This window comes from Taeniopygia guttata, chromosome 10 (genome assembly GCF_048771995.1).
Source record: "Taeniopygia guttata chromosome 10, bTaeGut7.mat, whole genome shotgun sequence".
Taxonomy (NCBI): Eukaryota; Metazoa; Chordata; class Aves; order Passeriformes; family Estrildidae; genus Taeniopygia; species Taeniopygia guttata.
Window position 1 is genome coordinate 8,804,270 of NC_133035.1, and position 18,032 is coordinate 8,822,301.

Consider the following 18,032-nt stretch of genomic DNA (forward strand, 5'->3'; position numbering starts at 1 on the left):
TACTGCTGAGGACTCAGCTCCTTGGATTTTGATCACTAGAAGTGGCCAAAAGGGCCGGGTTTATCCCGGCAGTGAAGGTTTTTCCCTTTGCCCCGGTGCTCAGCAGGGGCGGCCATGCAGGCCGGGCTCGGAGGGCTGTGGGGAGGTGAGGTGAGCTGGGGCCGGTGCGGGGAGCGGGGGAATGGCCTTAAACTGAGTCTCGGGCGAGTCACATTAGGGATTAGAGGAATTTATTTCACTGTTCGGCGGGTCAGGCAGGCGCTGGAGTCACCACCCCTGGAGGTGTTTAAAACACGTATGGCTCTGGCGCCGGGTGACGTGCTTTAGTGGTTACAGTGACGCCTGTGAGGGTGGACTGGACCACACTGAACGTCCCTTCCACCCCTGATGTTTCTGTAACTCTGATTCTAACGGGAGGGGCACCGGGCCCGGGCCTCGAACCCGCGGCCCGGACGTGACGCACAGGGCGCGGGCGGATCCCGCCCCCGCTCTCCAGCCCGCGCGCGGGGGCCGAGGCGGAGGAAGTCTGGCCCCGCCGACGCTCCGTCGCGCCCGCCGCCGCCATCTTGTGCGAGAGGAGGCGGCAGCAGCAGCAGCAGCGCGGAGGAGCCGCGGCCGCGCCTCCCGCCCGCCTCCTTCCCTCGCTCCCTGCTTCCCTGCCTCCCACCTTCCCGGCCCCGCTGCCGCGCCGCCATGTCTGCCGAGAGCCCCGAGCCCGCCTCGGCCGAGGAGCAGAAGGTGGGTGGCCGGGCCGAGGAGTGCAGGGAGCCCCGCCGGGCCTCTCCCGCCTCCATCGGCGCGGCCGGGCCTGTCCGTCCCTCAGCGCGGGGAGCCGCAGCGGCTCCGGGCCCGGCCGCGCTCAGAGCAGCGCCCGCCCCGGGCTGCCGGAGCGCGGCCGGGCCGTGTGGGGCTGCAGCGAGGGGCCGCAGCGGCAGGATGGCTCGGGAGCGGCTGGTGCCGGCTGCGGGCGGTGCGCTATGGCCCTGCGGCCCGATGTGCCGCGCCGGCGGCGCTGCCTCGCTCGTTCCTCGGCCTCGGCCCCGCTCCCTCCGCTGCTCCGCGCACCGTCCTGCGCGATGGCTTCGGCTCACCAGCCCTGATCCACTTCTAAAAAATGTTCAGTTTTTAATGTAATCAATGCAGGAGCAGAAATCCCCAAATCACAACGACCGTGACCTGTGCTAGTTAAGGCTTTTAGAAAGAATAACTGGCTGGGTTATCTTGTGGCGTCCCTCTTAGGTCATCTCTGTAACTAATAATTGTGCCGTTGCTCAAGTGGGGTTTGGTTTCATGGCTGTGCTGTGACTTTAAGAAGCCGTTTGTTTTTTAGTCTTGTCATTGCTGTGGGAGCCCGGTTGCAAATCCCCGCGGCTATGATCCGGAGAAGTTATGAAACACAAGTACTGCTTTGAAGGACGCTAAAAGAAAAAGCTTAATCTATATCAGCTATTAAGTTTTTGTTTAATAATTTACAATTTGTAATATGAGTTAGTCGCACAGGTAGAGCTTTGGGAGTTAATATGGAATGATACCTTCTCAGTAGGTGCAGTAATCAGAACCAGCTTCTTGTCAGCTCTGTAATCTGCTCTTAAATAGGTGTGTTCTGCAGCGTGACTGAACGTTCATGCTAGGTAGGCTGCTGAAGGGATACTGTTCCTGTTCAAAGCCTATAAAAATAAGTCCCTGGCCTATGCAGCGCTCCTAGAATAGCTCTGTAATAAGAGCATAGTTAAACATGTGGCAGCAAGTTTATTGTAATGCCTTCTAGGGTGTTCTGATGAAGTCAGGTGACGGGCTGATTTTCCTAACGAACTTTCAGACTGAAGTCTCGAAATGCCATGCTTATGCACTGCTGGGAGAAATTACCTTTTACTTGAGAGATGGGAAGTCCTTGCTGCTATCCTAATTTAGTTTTATTCTGGTAAAGTGTTCAAGAAAAATTATATAACGTCAATAAAATAAAACTTGGATTATGTCCTGGTCTGATACTGTGATATCAGTGCTGTTATGACATTGCAATATTAACCTCCACCAAAGCTATTTGTCTGGGTAGGCAGAACTGAGCATTCATTCAGTTAATGCTTGGCTCTGAAACACTTACATAAACAACCCATTTTGCAGTACTTATTCATGTATGCTTCAAAAAGATGCCTCCCCTAAATGAACTTTGAGACAGTGTTTTCATGATCAGAACTTTTTTCTAAACTTCCTGACATGCTGTAAGAAGCTTGTGCCGAGCAAGAAAGGTTTTTAACTACAGTGGTACAAACTGAAAATCTGCCAAAGACCAGCGTTTCCTGTTCTTGGTGTGAAAACTCGGGACCGTGGTGGGGGGAAGTTCAGAAACAAAGAAACTTTGGACATAGGAGAACGTATGTTTTGGTTGAGCCTGTATTTTTCAGGAAGCCCTTGGAGGTGGTGCATTTTGTTGCTGAATTGGTCTTTGCCACATCAGTTTGCTGTGGGGTTGTGCTGTTGCTGTGTTTTTTCCCATTTTCTGCTTTGCACTTTGATGTCTTCTACTAAAGATGAGCCATTCACACCAGAGTTTTAAAAGGCTGATGGCTTTTTTTTAAAGTCATGCATATCACTTGTCCAGCAGATGCAGAACTTAATGCTGCTGGAACCTCTGCAAAGATTAAAATCAAAAGCTGTCTTTAGGTGAGTTAGGTAACTACTGCCTTCCTGGTAGATCATTTTAATGACTTCATGAGCTGTGTCAGATTCCTGTAGAGAACTAAAATTACAACTTTTGTGTGGTTGTCACTTGGAAGAAGAGCGTGGTGTATCTTGATTTCTGCCCACTCCCCAGTCATTTGTTAGTCACTTGGTTGTTGCTTCTGTAATTCAAGGGAGAATGTTCTGAATGTGGGAGTGGCTTGGACTAAAGTCTTCGGGCTCAGCAGCACATCTCTGAGAATGCTCAATACCATTTAGTCCTCAGAAGAATATAAAATCAGGACATTCAGGCAGTGATCGGCTCAAGAAAACTCTCCGAGATCTCAGCAATCTGGTTTAAAAGGCTTCTGAGCTGCAAATGAACACATCGAATTGCTCTCTGAATCCAAATTCTTGGCACTCCCTGTATCCTTCAGCAAGGAGTTCTGCAGCTTAACTGTATTTGACGTGAAGAACTGTTGTCTTAAGTATACTTTGAACCTGCCGTCAGCTAGTTTTGTTTGGCACCCCGAGTCGTGGTACTGAAATTCTTTAATTTGTGTTCTGTGGGTTTTTGAGTCTTTGTTGTTGTTGGTCATCAAGAAGAAGCAGCCGTGCTCTATATCCTTTTGAGCTGCATTGATGCATAACACGATGTGTTTGTTTGGATTGCCTGCTGTGCCATAATTTGTCAGCCCTGTGAGTTTGCATAAATGTCTCCTTTGATGCACCGTGAATGCATATTTATATAAGCTATTTATTGTTGGTCCTTTTATCTTAAAAAATAAGTCCTTTTGGCAAAAATACGTCCTTTTGGCTTTTAGTGGCAAAATGTGCCTCCTCAAATACTTTGTCTGTTGGCTTAGCAGTGAGTACTCAGTGATTCAGCATTAGGTGTTCCAAGTGTTGAGCTGAAAGGATTACTTTTAAGCAAATCCAGTCTGTGGTGGCATTCTGATGAACCACAATAGGGAGAGCAGCTGCTGTATGGTCTCTGTAAAACATGAGAACCATGGGCTTGGCTAGTGTGATATTGCCTAGTGAGAAATGGCATGGTTCTATGTTCAGTAGTGTCAGGGAAACTTTGCCCTTTATTAGTGCTTGGATTTTGCATTGTATTGCCTAGCTGCATTTTCATCTAATAAAAAGAATTGGTTCCTGTTGTCACTGAAGTTTCTCTTTAATTGTTATGAGAGCTTCTATTTTTTCCTTGGGAGAACTGTTAATTCAGTTTCCTGTTGTATTGTGCAAAGCTGTCCTTGAGGTGTTCTGCCCAAATGGAGCAACTAGAAAATGTTTTATTCTAAATCTGTTACTCTTTGTTTCTGAGGCATTTTACCAGAAGGATGTTGACTCTTTCACAACCTGGAGCAGTTTATAAGAGACAGAGAAGAGCACCTAGGGCTAGGCGAGTGTGGTGGTGGCTCTTGTTCTTCAGTTCTGGCTTAAGGAGCTCCCTGTCCCTGTCCTCCCTGCTTTTGTGTTAGCACCTGTTTGTGGAGCTGCGTGGTCATCCAGGCTGTGGAAACTGAGCCAAACGAGGCAGCCCAACAAGGGGAGAAGAAAAAAAAATTCTGAATGGTTATTTTTCTGTTGGATTAGTTTCTGTAAACCCTAACTGGGAAAAACAGGCAGTCATGCTGATTGATGCAATACAAAGGATGATGACAGGCATGGAAAAGGGTATGAAGGGGCTGCCTAAGCAGCTCTAGGTGGACATGAAATCTTAGTCATAGGTGAATGACACTCTTCTGATTTAAATGGCAATTCTTTCTTGCTGCCTGAAAGTCTTTCTGTGACTTCAGGTGATAATAGCAATTCCGTGCTACAGCAGTCAGTGCAAGTCATTTTATATTTTCTCTGAATCAGGAATGGTTTTTATTTAGAAAAAGGCTGTGGCCAAATACTGGAAAAAACAGACCAAGAATTTTGAATGAAAGATATTTTAGAAACAATTCAATAGAATAAATAGTACTTCATACATTAAATTGCTACATGGACACGGAACAGATGAGTGTGAAGTAGAGGCCAGTGCACAAATTGCAGTTTTGCCAAATGAATATCTCTAAATTATTATTTTGAGCATCCATGTTTTACTGTATGCTCATAAAATAGGCATTTTATTTTACACAAATGCACTACCCAACTGTCTTCATCCTCATAATTTCAGGATAATTATAGACATGTATACAGAAACACAGTATTGCTATTAACGTAACAGCAGGCATGTTTTTGAGACTGTTTCACAGTGAATATCAACACATTACGGCTGGAGCAGCATTACAGATCAGTGTGGCAGTGGAAGTGCCAATCTGCCTATGTAATTAAATGATGAAACAGGCATTTGGAAAAAAAGGTCCTGTGATTTTTGCTCACTATTCAGTCTTTGTTCTTAGTGGACCCCTTATTTTGATAAAAATAAAAAAAAAGAGTTTTGTTTGAGTTTTTTTATTCAAGATTGAATAATTCAAATTGCTTTTTTTTGAGATGGAAGTGCGCATGTCTTCAGCATCTCCAGGAAAGGTGCCTAAAATGGGAGACTGAACTCCTACAGTTGCTGTCAGCCTCTGAGAAAGAATGTATGAAAATGTCTAATCAGATAATTGTTATGCTCACTTGGAAGCAGCAATGGGCATGTGGGTGTATTACCTGCAAAGCTGTTCTGCATAAATATACATTGTTATATGTTCCACTTACAGTATCACTCACTGTCTTTCAGGAGATGGAGGACAAGGTGTTAAGTCCAGAAAAAGCTGAAGAAGCAAAATTGAAAGCAAGATATCCTCACCTGGGCCAGAAGCCAGGAGGCTCAGACTTCTTGAGGAAGAGGCTCCAAAAAGGAGTAAGTTCTTTATTGTCCATAGGGTATAGAAAAAAAAAACCCCACAATTCCTGTATCTGTGATTTTTTTTTTCCTGCTCTACGGGCTTTGCATGGTTAAAGAGTCCTAAGAACCATACATTTTGAGAAAGCACGAGGAAGACAAGTTTGTCTCTGCACAACAAATGCCAGGTTGGCAGGATAGCTGTTTACAGCATCAGTACCTCAACCACACTTGTTATAAAAAATTAAACTTAGAAGCTGCTGTAATAGACTTGAAAAAAACTTTATAGTAAACACCAAGGTTTAGGAACTCATCCTTATTTGTAGTGATTTTATCCTGCCCATTCTTATGCCCCCAAAATCGATGTGCACTCCTTTTTATCCATGTTTCTGGCACATGAAAGTTGGTGTCTGCTGTTAGACCAGGCATTATCTGACATTAGTGGTTTGACAGTGGTTGTATAATTCTGGATATACACCCATACCCAAAAATAATGATAGAAGAATGAAGAGTGAGTTAATATTTCAGTATTGTTCCACATCTAACCAATGTCTCTTTTTAGCTATTTGACTGGGGGTTTTTTAGTTTAATTATTCATAGATTGATTATGTAATGCCTTTCAGGCATGCTAGGACTCTGTTCTTGTAATAATCCTGGTATGTCACTGCTTCTGGTGGTGCTTTCATTGCTGTCACACCACTGTGGGTTTTTTTACTGTTGTCTAGGCCCTTTCAGTGCACACAGTGATTCCAGGTATAAATCCTGTTCAAACCAGCTGATGGAGTTCAATGCTCATCTAATTCTGTGCTATCTGGTAACATCTCTTGGGAATTGTTACTGTTGGCAGGTTTTTTGGATAATCTTTGTCTCATAAATTGGAAGATACAAAGCAGAGTTAATGGCTGCTGGGCCCGGGCAGGTGGTAGGTGGGGTGACTCTCTCTGAGTTACACTGCTGCGTGGCTGAAGGCAGCCTGCATGAGACTTCACTGGGCTCAGGGTATGTGTAGACACAGAAGGGAGTGGTAAGTTTGTATTGTGATGATATCTCAGGAAAACAGGCCAGCATTCCATCAGTAAAGATTGATAGCCATAAAGGAATTCTGGTTGCTTGCACTTGTCAGAGAATGTGCAAATGTGAGAGAATCTCACCACCAGCAAAAACAGCCTGTACAATATCTTCATCTTAATTATACACTACTGAATGCAAAGGCTCTTGCAGCATGTACTTTCAGATTTAAGCACAGACTGATCCATGGCCATCTTAATTGACTTTTTTTACTTTGATGAAAGATGACGTAAACTTCTGGATTCCAATTCATAATAGGGCTGCAGTTCCTGATGTGGTGATAATAACTTTATTCCATTTATTTTTTATTATTTTTATTTAGTGTGCTCAGTGTCTTAAGTGATGAGTCTTTTTCACATGATAGGGGTTCTTGTGTACTTTGGGCTGCCTGCACGGATGAGAGTTAAAGTAGAGTGAGGATTGTGTATGTGCTATCAGATACTGTTTCTGAGAGGAAGACACCTGGACAGACATAGCTGTTTTTGAAAGGGATGATCAAATTCAGGTCATTTGTGAAGCTAGAATAAACCAGGAAAGTACAGGAATAAGTTAAAGGAAGAAATGGATTGATATTCTAAAGCATGAGAGATGGTGGGTTTTCTCAGATATTCTTCTGTGATCACGTGTAGTCCAAATCATCATCAATTTGGCAACCAGGACACACTCTGCCAGGTCATGTTTGCTGTCCAGAAATGTTCTGCATTTGATGCACACACCATTACTAGCACACTTTCTCTGGAAAAATGGTAGATGAGAACAGTACTATGTCATGCGCCGGTGGAGGGATTCTGTTTGGAGCTCTTAGACAGACAGACAGATATCTGCTGACAGCTGCATCACATCTGAAGATCGAATGGTTCTGTTATTACCTAGTTGCTGTTTAAAAGTTTCTTTTGATTGCTTCAGTCTCAAAGGGCAAAATGGGAAAGCCTTTTTCCAAATCAGATTATGTTCTGCCTTGAGGTCTAGGCTGCAGGAGTAGTGCTAGAGCGTTTTGGTGTAAATAGGGATTGCACCATCAAAAGGATTGTACTGGGAAGGTTTATAAATAAAAGTGTGTGATTCAAATGTACGACGGATTATGGGAGAAATAGATCCAGTAACTTCAGGGCTCTGGCAGGGAACATTTAAAGTCAGTTCAAATTTCTTCTGTCCAGCAACTGCTGCTGCTGAGCATTTTGCACTGGTTAGTACTAATGCAGAATAAAAGTGTGCTGCCCGGAAGCACTTGGACATGGCAGGTCATGATGGCTGTTGTTTAGCTGACTGTGCATTGTTTGGTTGTTGTGTGTAGCTGAACTTGTTCACTGCAACAAAATTTGCAGACCCCAGGGTTTCAGCTGTGGGAGGTGAGCTTTTGAGAAAGCCAGGGCAGAAATAATGTTCAGATTATTGTTCACAATGATGTTAAGTTCAGCTGTCTGTGCTTACTAGTCTTGATAAGACCTTTTTTTAATCAACATAGAGCTACTTAGACGAATCACAGAGATTTTACAACTTCTTAATATCTAAAATATCTATTTAACAATGTAATTCAGTGTATACATCTGATAAGATTTCAAGCTTTTAAATATATGTGTTTTGTCTTCCAGCAAAAATACTTTGATTCTGGTGATTACAACATGGCTAAAGCAAAGATGAAGAATAAGCAACTGCCTACTGCAGCTCCTGACAAGACAGAAGTCACTGGTGACCATATTCCTACTCCACAGGATCTTCCTCAGCGGAAACCATCTCTCGTTGCTAGCAAGCTGGCTGGCTGACGAGAAAGCTGAACTGCATGATTATTCTCATTCCTGTTATTTCTCCTTAATAGTTATTTCTCACCCTCACATCCCCCTTTTTCTTTCTTACACTAAGTCATGAGACTGACAGCTTTGCAGGTAGCGATAGCATGTGCTGCTATTGTAAGGGAATACTGTTAAGAGTAAAACGTAGTATTTGGACTAGTTGAGAACAATGCACTGATTAAAAAGGACAAGTTTGGTTAGAGCAATGTAATCTACTTGAAAATGTACATATTGCCCATTTCCTAGTGTAGGACTGGTTCCAGCAAGTGACATCGCAAGTTTTACAACTTCTAATGTTTCTGCTTTTGTTATTTCATCTTAATTACAGCATATTTGTATTTAATATAACCTCCAGTTGTGTTGGGTTTTTCTTCCGTGTTTGAGTTTGTTGTCTAAAATAGAGGTTTAGACCACAAGTTGCTAGATGGTAAAGCATGTATAAAAACAAAGACAGGGCTCTGATTGAATTTTGTTTCTGCTTTTGAACTTGAACGGCCTTAAACCTGTTTCAGCTTTAACAATAGAGTTTTTACTTGGGCAATATTTGCCCATTCTGGTGTAACTCTTGTGAACCTAGTGCTTATTGACAACTGCCTGTTGAAGCTGGTATTCTTTTCAGTTCCGTAGCTTAGGACACACTTTTGTTGAAGATGTGGATGAAGTGTGCATGTGCATAGACTGTTGAATTCACTCTTGTGCCATTTTTTGTAAATACAATAGTTTTGCACAACCTTTTGCAGATGTCTATTAGTTTTATGTTTTAAAAAGCAGATAATGTGCCAATCAAAGCACAAGTGATTCTGTATCTTTCAAAGTCTTGTCCTGAAACTAAGAGCCCAGAATCTTGCTACTGAAAATAAAAATAGTATACCTGAAATTTGTGAAACACATTTACACCAGACTCAACCTTATGCTTTTGCAGTTGTATATTTTGTTTCACAACAAAATCCAGCATTCAAGTATAAATTTGGAATTTGTACCTATATTTGCAGGCGAGTGCCCTTTCTGTTCAGCAGTTTTTTAAGCTTTTAAAGTAGAAATGCTCTGTCTGTTGGCATGGAATATGGCTAAGTGTACTGTTCTGGAGAGTTCCCTGTGTGGCAAACACCAAATTTAGGCTCACCAACGCTTGATGCGCAATTGGCTTTGGGCTATTTTAGATTTCTGGAAGCAGAAGGGTATCTTTTTTTTTTTCTTGCACTCCTGAAGAGGTAGTAAATTATTTCCTTTTCTCTGTTGTACAGCAGCCCCTCATTGCTTTGTGGAAATAAATATCTGGAAAGGTATTTCTGTAATGACTTATTGAGAAATAGGTAGCTTTTCATATCAGAAAATAGGATTGAAATCCAGTTAATGCTTATGATGAAGGTTGTAAGTACTAGATAGATAAAATACATAGTTGGTATTAGTTAGGTGAACTGATGCACTTAAAGCATCTTAGTTCAATGAAATCAGAATATTGAAAGTGGAGTATGATCCACAATATAATTGATTTTCATATAGGTAGTCACAGCCTTCACAGTCTTTGGGAGAACAAGAAACTCTAAAAAGATCAGTTTATGGAACACTTTTTCTTTAAAAATTAGTTTGGAAACAGCCTGTTAGAAACAAAGCACCAATGTGAGTATCACAAGAGAAAACACTTAAAGATGCATGTTTTTAGAAGCTTGTACTTTGTGCTGAGATATTCAGAAAGGTCTTGGGGTATAAAGGACTGCTAGTCAATACCAATGCTGGCCCATATCTTCTGCAATGCTCTCTTTGAGAGGCAAACAAAATGGTCAAAAGAAATTGAATAGTCTTTATTTGGTCCTGTTTTGATCAGAACATACAATGTCTATGTAATGTTTTTGATTCAGAGAAGCAATTCGAGAGAATTTCAAAATTGCTGACCTGATTATTTTCAAGTCTGTATAGCCCTGTGTTAGTAGTTAGATGGGCTTTGTCAAGCCTGTCCTTATTTCTTACCCTCCACTAGTATTACAAATAATTTGTGTATTTTGCAGAACAGTTTGAAGAAATGGACCTACTCGACTTCTTTAAAAAATTAGGCTGGAAGAATAACAAGGAAACTGGAAATATTGAAGCAAGCTGCTTTTTATAAATGTTTGTTCTAATGTGAAAATCCTTCTTTATTTTTCTATGTATAGATGAAATTAAAACTTAATTATAGGATTGGGCCTGAAACAAATGTTGAACAACTTAAGGTGACTTGCTGTGTATTGTCTGGTGCCACTATTCTGTAGCTCCCCTAAGGTGAGTTCTCTTGATGTTTAGGAAGGTTTAAAAAGATAGCCATTTAAATTTAAACATTCCACTCACTTAGCTCCAACTCAGCTTGTCCTGCTGGTTGGACAACACAAGCTCTTCCAATGCTCACTCAGTGACTTGCAGTTCCTAAGATTACTACAGATTCAGCTATGAATATATTCTCCATGTGTATATTTGAAGTACTGTAATACTAACTAGGTCAGTGACTGATTATGAGCCTTCACATCTGACAGACCTCAGCAGCAGGCACAGCTATTTTGATTCTGTACACTGTATAAAACTGAAGTCCAGTAGTCACTTAACAGTAAATGGAACATGACTGCAGATTGATGCTTACTTTCAGCTTACTCCAGCAAGATAACTCAGCTATCCAAACTGATGTACATAATGTATTATATGAGTTTTACCATTTGATAATTGCCTTTTTCAAAGAAAACCTGTCCACACTGTAGACTGGCAGTCCCTTTCATATCTTGCCTTTAAAGATAGACAGTGTTTAGTTGTTAGAGTAGTACTCATGTAGGCTTCTTATAGCAGATAGCACCAACATTTTATTTGAGATAGTTAAGTGGATTAATTACAACTTCACAAATATGTCCCCAAATCTGTAACACCAAAGGCTTCCCTCTCATTGTTCTTGATGTAGTAGGACAGTGTTTGTGTAAAGGCCACAGGAGTACATTTTGTTGGACATATTTACACCCAGTCAAGATGTTAAGGTGATAAAAGTGTCAATTGTTCTTTACAAACTTACACGTTGTATAGTATACAGAATAAATTGATTTACTTAGTTTTTATTGCACCATGGAGGTTTGTCTCATCTTTACTGTGGTTTCTTAAACAATACAGGATACTTCGGTATTCTCTGTGGAAAATTTCTAAACCCTAAATCTTGCTACTCTGTATCATTAAAAATATGACTGGGCTTTGGTTTCTAGTATGTTAGACTACAGAATTACTTTAATGTAATCACATTTATATATATTTCAGTGCTTATTTTTCTATTAAGGCAATTAAAGCTTATTGTTTGAAAACTCCGTAACAGATGATTGTTTGGGTCCCTTGCACTGAATGAAGGGGATGTCTGAGAACCAGCTTGGTGCAAAGAAGTTTGCATTGCTTTAGACTGATTGCCTAAATATGGCAACATTTCGAGAAACTACAATGCTGGAAAAAAGTCCCACTAATTTCCCAGTCAGCCTGAGGCTCGGTGCTGATCCATGGGGTGTTATTTACACTGTTAGCTCCGTCCCCAAGGTTATAGTAGCACACTCTGTGCTCTGCATACTTGCATGCTACATGATTGTCTCTCTTCCTACATATCTCTTGTATTACATTTCAGAGTTCTTAACTGTTCCATCAGTACTGGCTGGAACCAGCCCTGTTTGTTTTCTGCAGCTGAAATCCCCAGGCCTGGTCCTTGAGGTGTGAGAATATGGCCTTGGCAGAGATCTCACTGCTCACTCGTTGTACCGTGTGACAACAGAATAGGAGGTCCTGTGTGAGAAGGGAATTGAACAGGTCACAGATATGAACGGAACACAGGTGTAAGAAAAAGAATAGGACAAATGCTTCTTCACTGCTGAAAAAAAATTGCATAAAAATTCAGTATAAAATTGTACATGGGGACTGTGTCAGTTCCATCATCTATACATTGTTATCTGGAACACCTTGGGATTTATGCTCTGAAAAAAAATGCCATCTTTTCAAAAAGATGTTGTGTGCAAGGAAAGAGGTGAGGTCTTTTAAAATCTTGCCAGCAAATATTTGATGCAAGAGATGCATCTTAAAGTAGTCGGTCTGGGTACATTACAAACAGGTTGTTTCTTGGCAGCTTTCAATGCCCTCAATTCCTGTCCTTAATGGCAGATATGAAATCCTGGTTTATGCAAATTGTGTCAAATCATAGCATATTTTGGACTCATATCTATTTTTTGCTGTGGCTCATAATTACATTTGCCTCATGAGCTCCAGCTGTGAGTGACTGAGATCAGTAATCCACAGTCCAGGCAAACTCCTGAAATGAGCGTCTTAGAATTTAGCATAGATATCCTGAGGAAAGGGTTCAAAAAGTCCAATGTGAAGCATCACACCAAGAGGAGGTCCAGGTCCTTTCTGAAAACAAAACTGAAATTTCAGTTGTTTGCAGTTCCAGTGTTGCATGTGAAAGATGACTGGCGGCTTTAGTATAGATCTCTCTGGCTTGCCTTGGCAGATGGATGAAGAGCAGCTGTGAAAACTGCTCAGCCAAAACCTCACCCCTGATCTGGACAGCAGCTCCCAGAAACCCATTCTGGGCTTTTTATAACGCTGAGAGTGACTGTCCAGTTCTGCTGGAGTGAGCCTCCTGCTGTGGGACAGCAACAGCAGTCATGGTTGATAAGCCTGGACATACTGACAGGACCTGGGAAGGAATGTATTTTTAAATTCTGTTCACATTATTTTGAACTCTCCCAGCAAAATCAGGTGTTTCTAAAAATCTCTATCTACTAACCTTAGTTTCCTAGCTGTGAAGGCCGTGTGTCTGCACCTAATCCAAACAATTTTGGGTAAGCTACATTATTTTCGTCTTGGCTATTTTCTGTTTGTGCTTGCTGCTTTCTCCATCTCCTTCTTTTTAGATAGCAGCAGTAAAGTCCAGATAAGCATTTATTGGGAGTGTTTGTTTTGGGAGTCAGGATAGTGTTTTCTCTCTATTACTAAATTGATGAGTGATTTCTGACCTATTGCTTTCATGGTTCAGTTTCTCTGTAAACAGGTTTGTCTGTTTCTTTGGTAGTTGCGAGTTTCAGGGGCAGTGCAGATACTACCCACTGAATACACAGCTGTTAGCTAAACAGCTGAATTCTGAGAGAGGATAAATAGTCAAAAGCAGTTTGGTGGAGAGTGTGGCAAACTTGCCTATGTTAAACTTGGTTTGTATTTTGGACTACTTGGACTAGTAGGATGCATTTCCAAGGTGGAAAACAAAACCAGAGAAAGAGAGAATAGCTTCAGTTTCGCTGTCAAAAGAACTCTTGACATAACCTGAGCTGTACAAATTATTACATATATAATGTAATATAACAAATCATAAAGGAGTTGGTTGTCATCTTGAGACTTTGCTGGAACACGGACTATGCTTTTCATTCCCCTTTGTCATGGATGTTAAACTTCTCAACGATGTGTACCTCCATGTCTTGGTGAGAATGGACTTAATTATGGAAGGAACCGGTTTGGGCCCATTTCCTTTCAGTGCCTTCAGTAACGGTTTGAATGACAAATGCAATCAAGCTGTAAATAATTTGAAGGATGGGATTAGAATCGGTGCCCGTGAAAAGACGGGACTGGAGGGTTCCCTGCGCCTGGTGGTGCCCGCGGTGCGGAGCCTCCTCCGCGCCTCGAGCAGGGCACGGGCCGGGGGCCAGACAGGATCAGAACTGTCCCTGATGACATAACGAGTAATTTGTTCAGCGAGGGAGAGGAAGAATGAGATGAATAATAATAAAAAAAAGGATGGTAAGGGAGAGGAGGCATACCGGTTCTGGCACGAAGCGGGGGGCGCACAGCCCCACTGAGCGCTCGCCCAGGGGTCCGGCAGCGGCAGCGCGGAGCCCCCGGTCCCGCCCGCCGGTGGGAGGCAGCGCACCGCCCGCCCGGCCCCGCCGGCCCCGCCGCCGCTCCCACAATGCACAGAGCCCGCCAGGTAGCAGCAACATGGCGCGGGCCGCCGCCTGAGCATCCTCCTCCTCCTCCTCCTCTCCTCCTCCTCCTCCACCCCCCGCCCGCCTCCGCCTCCCGCCGCCGGGCTGCCGCAGAGGGGCCGCCCGCCCGCGCCCTGCGCCATGGCAGCCTCCGAGCTCTACACGAAGGTAGGGCGGCGGCGGGGCCGGGGCTGCGCGGGGCGGTGGGGCCGGGCGGGGGCCGGCGGGGGTCACTGTTCTGTAGGAGCAGCGGGAGCACGGCCGCCGCTACCGCCGGTGAGCGCCGGTGCCGGGCCGGAGGGGCTCGGCGCCCCGGGCCCGCGGAGCCGCCGTGCCGCCCCTCCCGCCCCGCCCCGCTCCGCTCCGCGCTCCGGCAGCGCGGCCGGGATGCGCCGGGAGCAGCCCGGGGCGGCGGCTCGGTCATCGCCTTCGGCTGCTCCGTCCCGCTCCTTGAGGAAAAACGGCTCCTACGACATGAGCGCTTTGAAATCCAGTTGCGCTTTTCGGTGACACTGCGCCTTTGGATTATGTTCTTCTGGCGGTCGTTCAGAAGCCCTGCAGTCAGCAGTGATGCGCAGCGTGACTCTCATATGCTCTTTAATCAGACATTTTTCTAATCTTTTTAGTCTTGTGTGTTAGTATCTCCTCAGCTTCTGCCTGGAAACAGTTACTGTCTGTGCATCTTGATGGCAAAGCCTGCAAATTGAGATGTGGAAATGGTTGTTTTCACCCCTAGCAATGCATTGTTTTCGTTGCTCTGCCTTGACCTGGTGCATAAACCTGAAAAAAAATGACAGAAAACAGGTCTTAAAGGGCAGAAGGGATGACAGAGGTCACTGAAATTGAGCAGGGCAGTACAACATGGCAAACTCCAAATACTACTTTCCAAAGGCTTGCACAGTCAAAGAGTGTTGGTAGGAAAGCCACGCCATCTAGATCCTTGAGCCACTTAGTGAAATACTCCAGAATAATCCCCAGTCTAGCACTCTGCAAGGAAGGAAAGGAAACAGACTTTTTGTTTTGACATGGATAGGTCACCTTATTTGCAGAGCCCTCCCACTCAGGAGTGGTGGGACAGCAGTGACTGCATCAGGGCAAATCAAACCAGACAGTCCCTTCACCAGGGACTGCTTGCTCTGAGAGTGTATTTGTGTAGGAGAAATTGAATGTGAGAGGTGAGGGGCGTGCCTGAACCCCCAAAAGATTAATTAAATACATTAATGATATGGCACACCTCGGTGTTTTGTACTTCATACAAGAATACCTCTTTGAACTATCCCAAAGGGATGAAATTTACCATTCTGGTCAAGAGAGTGGTGGTACTGCAGAGTTGTTTTCAGGCACCCCACAAACCTTCTCTGTGTAAGGAGTTATTTTAGAAATGTGGGTTTGATTTCTTCCTCTCTGATGACGTTCTTCTTACGGAATTAAAATGTCTCATAAAGTGTGGATCAGACTACTTGCTTTTTTCTTTTGTTTTTTTTTTTTTTTTTTTTTTAATTCCCAACTTCATCTGACCTTGAATTTTCTTCACTGAGTGGTTGATTCCCTTGGTCAGAAGCTGCTCCAAAAATGTGGGTGTGCTGTTGTGTTTGAACTATGTTTCAGCAGAAAGCTCAAGGCCCCTTATAATTCCTGAGGAAGGCCTGGCTCAGAGTTGGGCAGGCCAGGGTAGGAAACCTGCTGGGTGCTCAAGAGAGACTCTGCTGGCTTCCCTCTCTGCTGGCTCTTTCCTCAAGTAATGGCAGCGTGCTGCTTGAATAGCATTCAGTATCTCGTCCTTGATTAGGTAATGTAAATAATGGGTTTAAGGTCAAAGCATGCTGAGGTAAAAAGAGCAAACACAAAGTCAGACAAGTGCGGGGATGATCCTGCAGAAGGGACTCGCTGGGCGATGAAGGCCAGTGAGATTGTGGCTGTGCTTCTCTCACACCACAGCCTGTTCTTGTCCTCTTTAGAGACACATGTAGGCACAGAAAGAGTGAGTTTCACATCTTTTTTAACTGGTAGGCAGAGATTGTCATTCAGGGCAGCTGCTTAAAGTACCAGAGCTTCCAGTGTAGTGTCAGCTCTTAGCATATGGTGTTGGCATAGATACTTTGCTGGCAAGCAGGGTCAGGGATGAATTTTCAGCACATTGTTGCTGCTGTGTGCCCTGGAGCAAAGGCAGCTCTCCTGCCCTCTCCCACTGGGTGCCCCCATCCCAGCTTGCCTGTGTTTTTCAGGTGGCTGTGTTGGTCTGAGTAACTTGCAACAAGGGTTGGTGAAGTTTTGTTAAAGACTGGATGAGCGGCGTTGCAGAGAAGTTGTTGGCATTTCTTCAGATGCTGTCTGAGATTGGCAGAACAGATTTATTTCCAGCTGGGGGTGGTGGAAGTGGGGCTCTCTGCTGTATGCTCCAGTGTGTCCAGTTTGCTAGTAGGTTATCCCTTCAAATTTAAGTTCTTTGCATACCAACATAAAGCTAGCACCCACTATCCCAACCTCATATTGAAATAGCTGAAAGGAACTCTTATTTTTTCAAGCTAGTTTTTTTTGTTAGAAACCAGCAATACAGATTTTTTTTTTAAGAAGTCATGCCACTCCTGTGAAAGCCCTATTGTTTTGATTCATCCAGATGTATTTCTAAATTTGGTGGCTGTAGCCAGCCTGGGAGTTGGACATGGTTGTAGTTAATCTAGAAAATTGGATTTAAGTTAAAGGACTCAAGTGCACTCACAAACTGGTTGTGAGCAGTGGGCCCAAACCATGAGACTTTGCATTCCTGTGCCCAGTGACTCTGCAAATTCAGACTCTGCTTGGGGGCATTAGCTTTAATTTTGGGGTGAAGCAGCTTAAATCAGTTCCACATCTCAGGCATTCTTACTAGAAACGTTATGCTTTTGAGCCTTGTCTGGTTGGATATATACCTCTAGCAGGTCTAGGTGGTCTTGTTGTACGTTCATTTCTGAAAGTTTTGGATCTTTGACTTTGCAAACAGACTTAGGAGAGCCCTGGTGTGGTTCTTGGGTCATTGTAGCCCCACTGAGCGATGCTTGGGTGTCACTGATCCATTTCAGCATTTCAGTAGCTGTTGGCCAACAACAGATATATACCTACTTCTGCTGACCCATAAAAATTGATAGAGACAATCTAGGCCATGTGCTGGCTTTTGTTAAAGGTAATTTGATTTCTGTGGAGATTAAGAACAAGGGAGAATGCTCTGCCTAGAATTGGAACTCATCTGACTACTCTGCTGGAACTGCCATATTTGGTGTTTCAAGTCACCTTTCTGAGTTTCAGGGGAGTGAAACCAAGCCCCAGCACATGCTCTTCTTGCCTGTACTCAAAACTCAACAAAACTGATCAGACACTGTGTTTATGCTGCCTCTTTTAAAATCGGGGTGAAGAGGCAACAATTTTATTATTTGTTTCCATCTATTTTTCCCTGAGTTTGAGTTGCTTCTCTTTCATGCTGTGTTTTCCTAGAGCGTGCTGCTTTGCTCTCTCGAGATTTGTTTCCCTTTTGTATGGCTGTGTACAGTGCACTGATTTATTTACTTATCCATTCAGACATTCATTTATTTTCATTTTTGCTGCTACCAGTGGGCTCCTCCCTTTCCATTATCTTTGAGATGAGGGGGAGCTCCAGCTAGCTTGGTCCTGATTAGGGCATAATCCAATTTCAGTTTTAGTGAGTGGAAATGTTCCTTTGCACACAGAGGAATCAGCAAACAGTTTTCACTGGAGAGCGTGGCC

At 43.6% G+C, this 18,032-nt stretch overlaps 2 protein-coding genes across 11 annotated transcripts in view; both read left to right on the plus strand.

Annotated features, from left to right (window-relative positions):
- Nucleotides 1–469: 469 nt before the first annotated feature.
- ARPP19 (cAMP regulated phosphoprotein 19) lies at nt 470–11,653 on the plus strand. 3 transcript variants are annotated; one of them, XM_030280933.4, is made up of 3 exons: nt 470–738; nt 5,378–5,500; nt 8,143–11,653. In XM_030280933.4, exons 1-3 carry the CDS (start codon nt 694–696, stop codon nt 8,311–8,313), a joined length of 339 nt encoding a protein of 112 aa, XP_030136793.1. In that variant the 5' UTR covers nt 470–693; the 3' UTR covers nt 8,314–11,653. The 3 variants fall into 3 exon arrangements, with proteins under 3 accessions (XP_030136793.1, NP_001232557.1, XP_012428224.1); NM_001245628.3 differs by lacking the exon at nt 470–738 and adding an exon at nt 2,854–3,197 and having other exon boundaries at nt 8,143–11,648; XM_012572770.5 differs by lacking the exon at nt 470–738 and adding an exon at nt 3,228–3,357.
- Nucleotides 11,654–14,297: 2,644 nt separating this feature from the next.
- MYO5A (myosin VA) overlaps nt 14,298–18,032 on the plus strand; it is a 97,986-nt gene continuing 94,251 nt past the window's right edge. For all 8 annotated transcript variants that reach the window (XM_072934093.1, XM_072934095.1, XM_072934097.1 and 5 more), the window contains exon 1: nt 14,298–14,462. In XM_072934093.1, the coding sequence (XP_072790194.1) occupies nt 14,436–14,462 (27 nt within the window). In that variant the 5' untranslated portion in view covers nt 14,298–14,435. The remainder of the gene's footprint in view (nt 14,463–18,032) is intronic.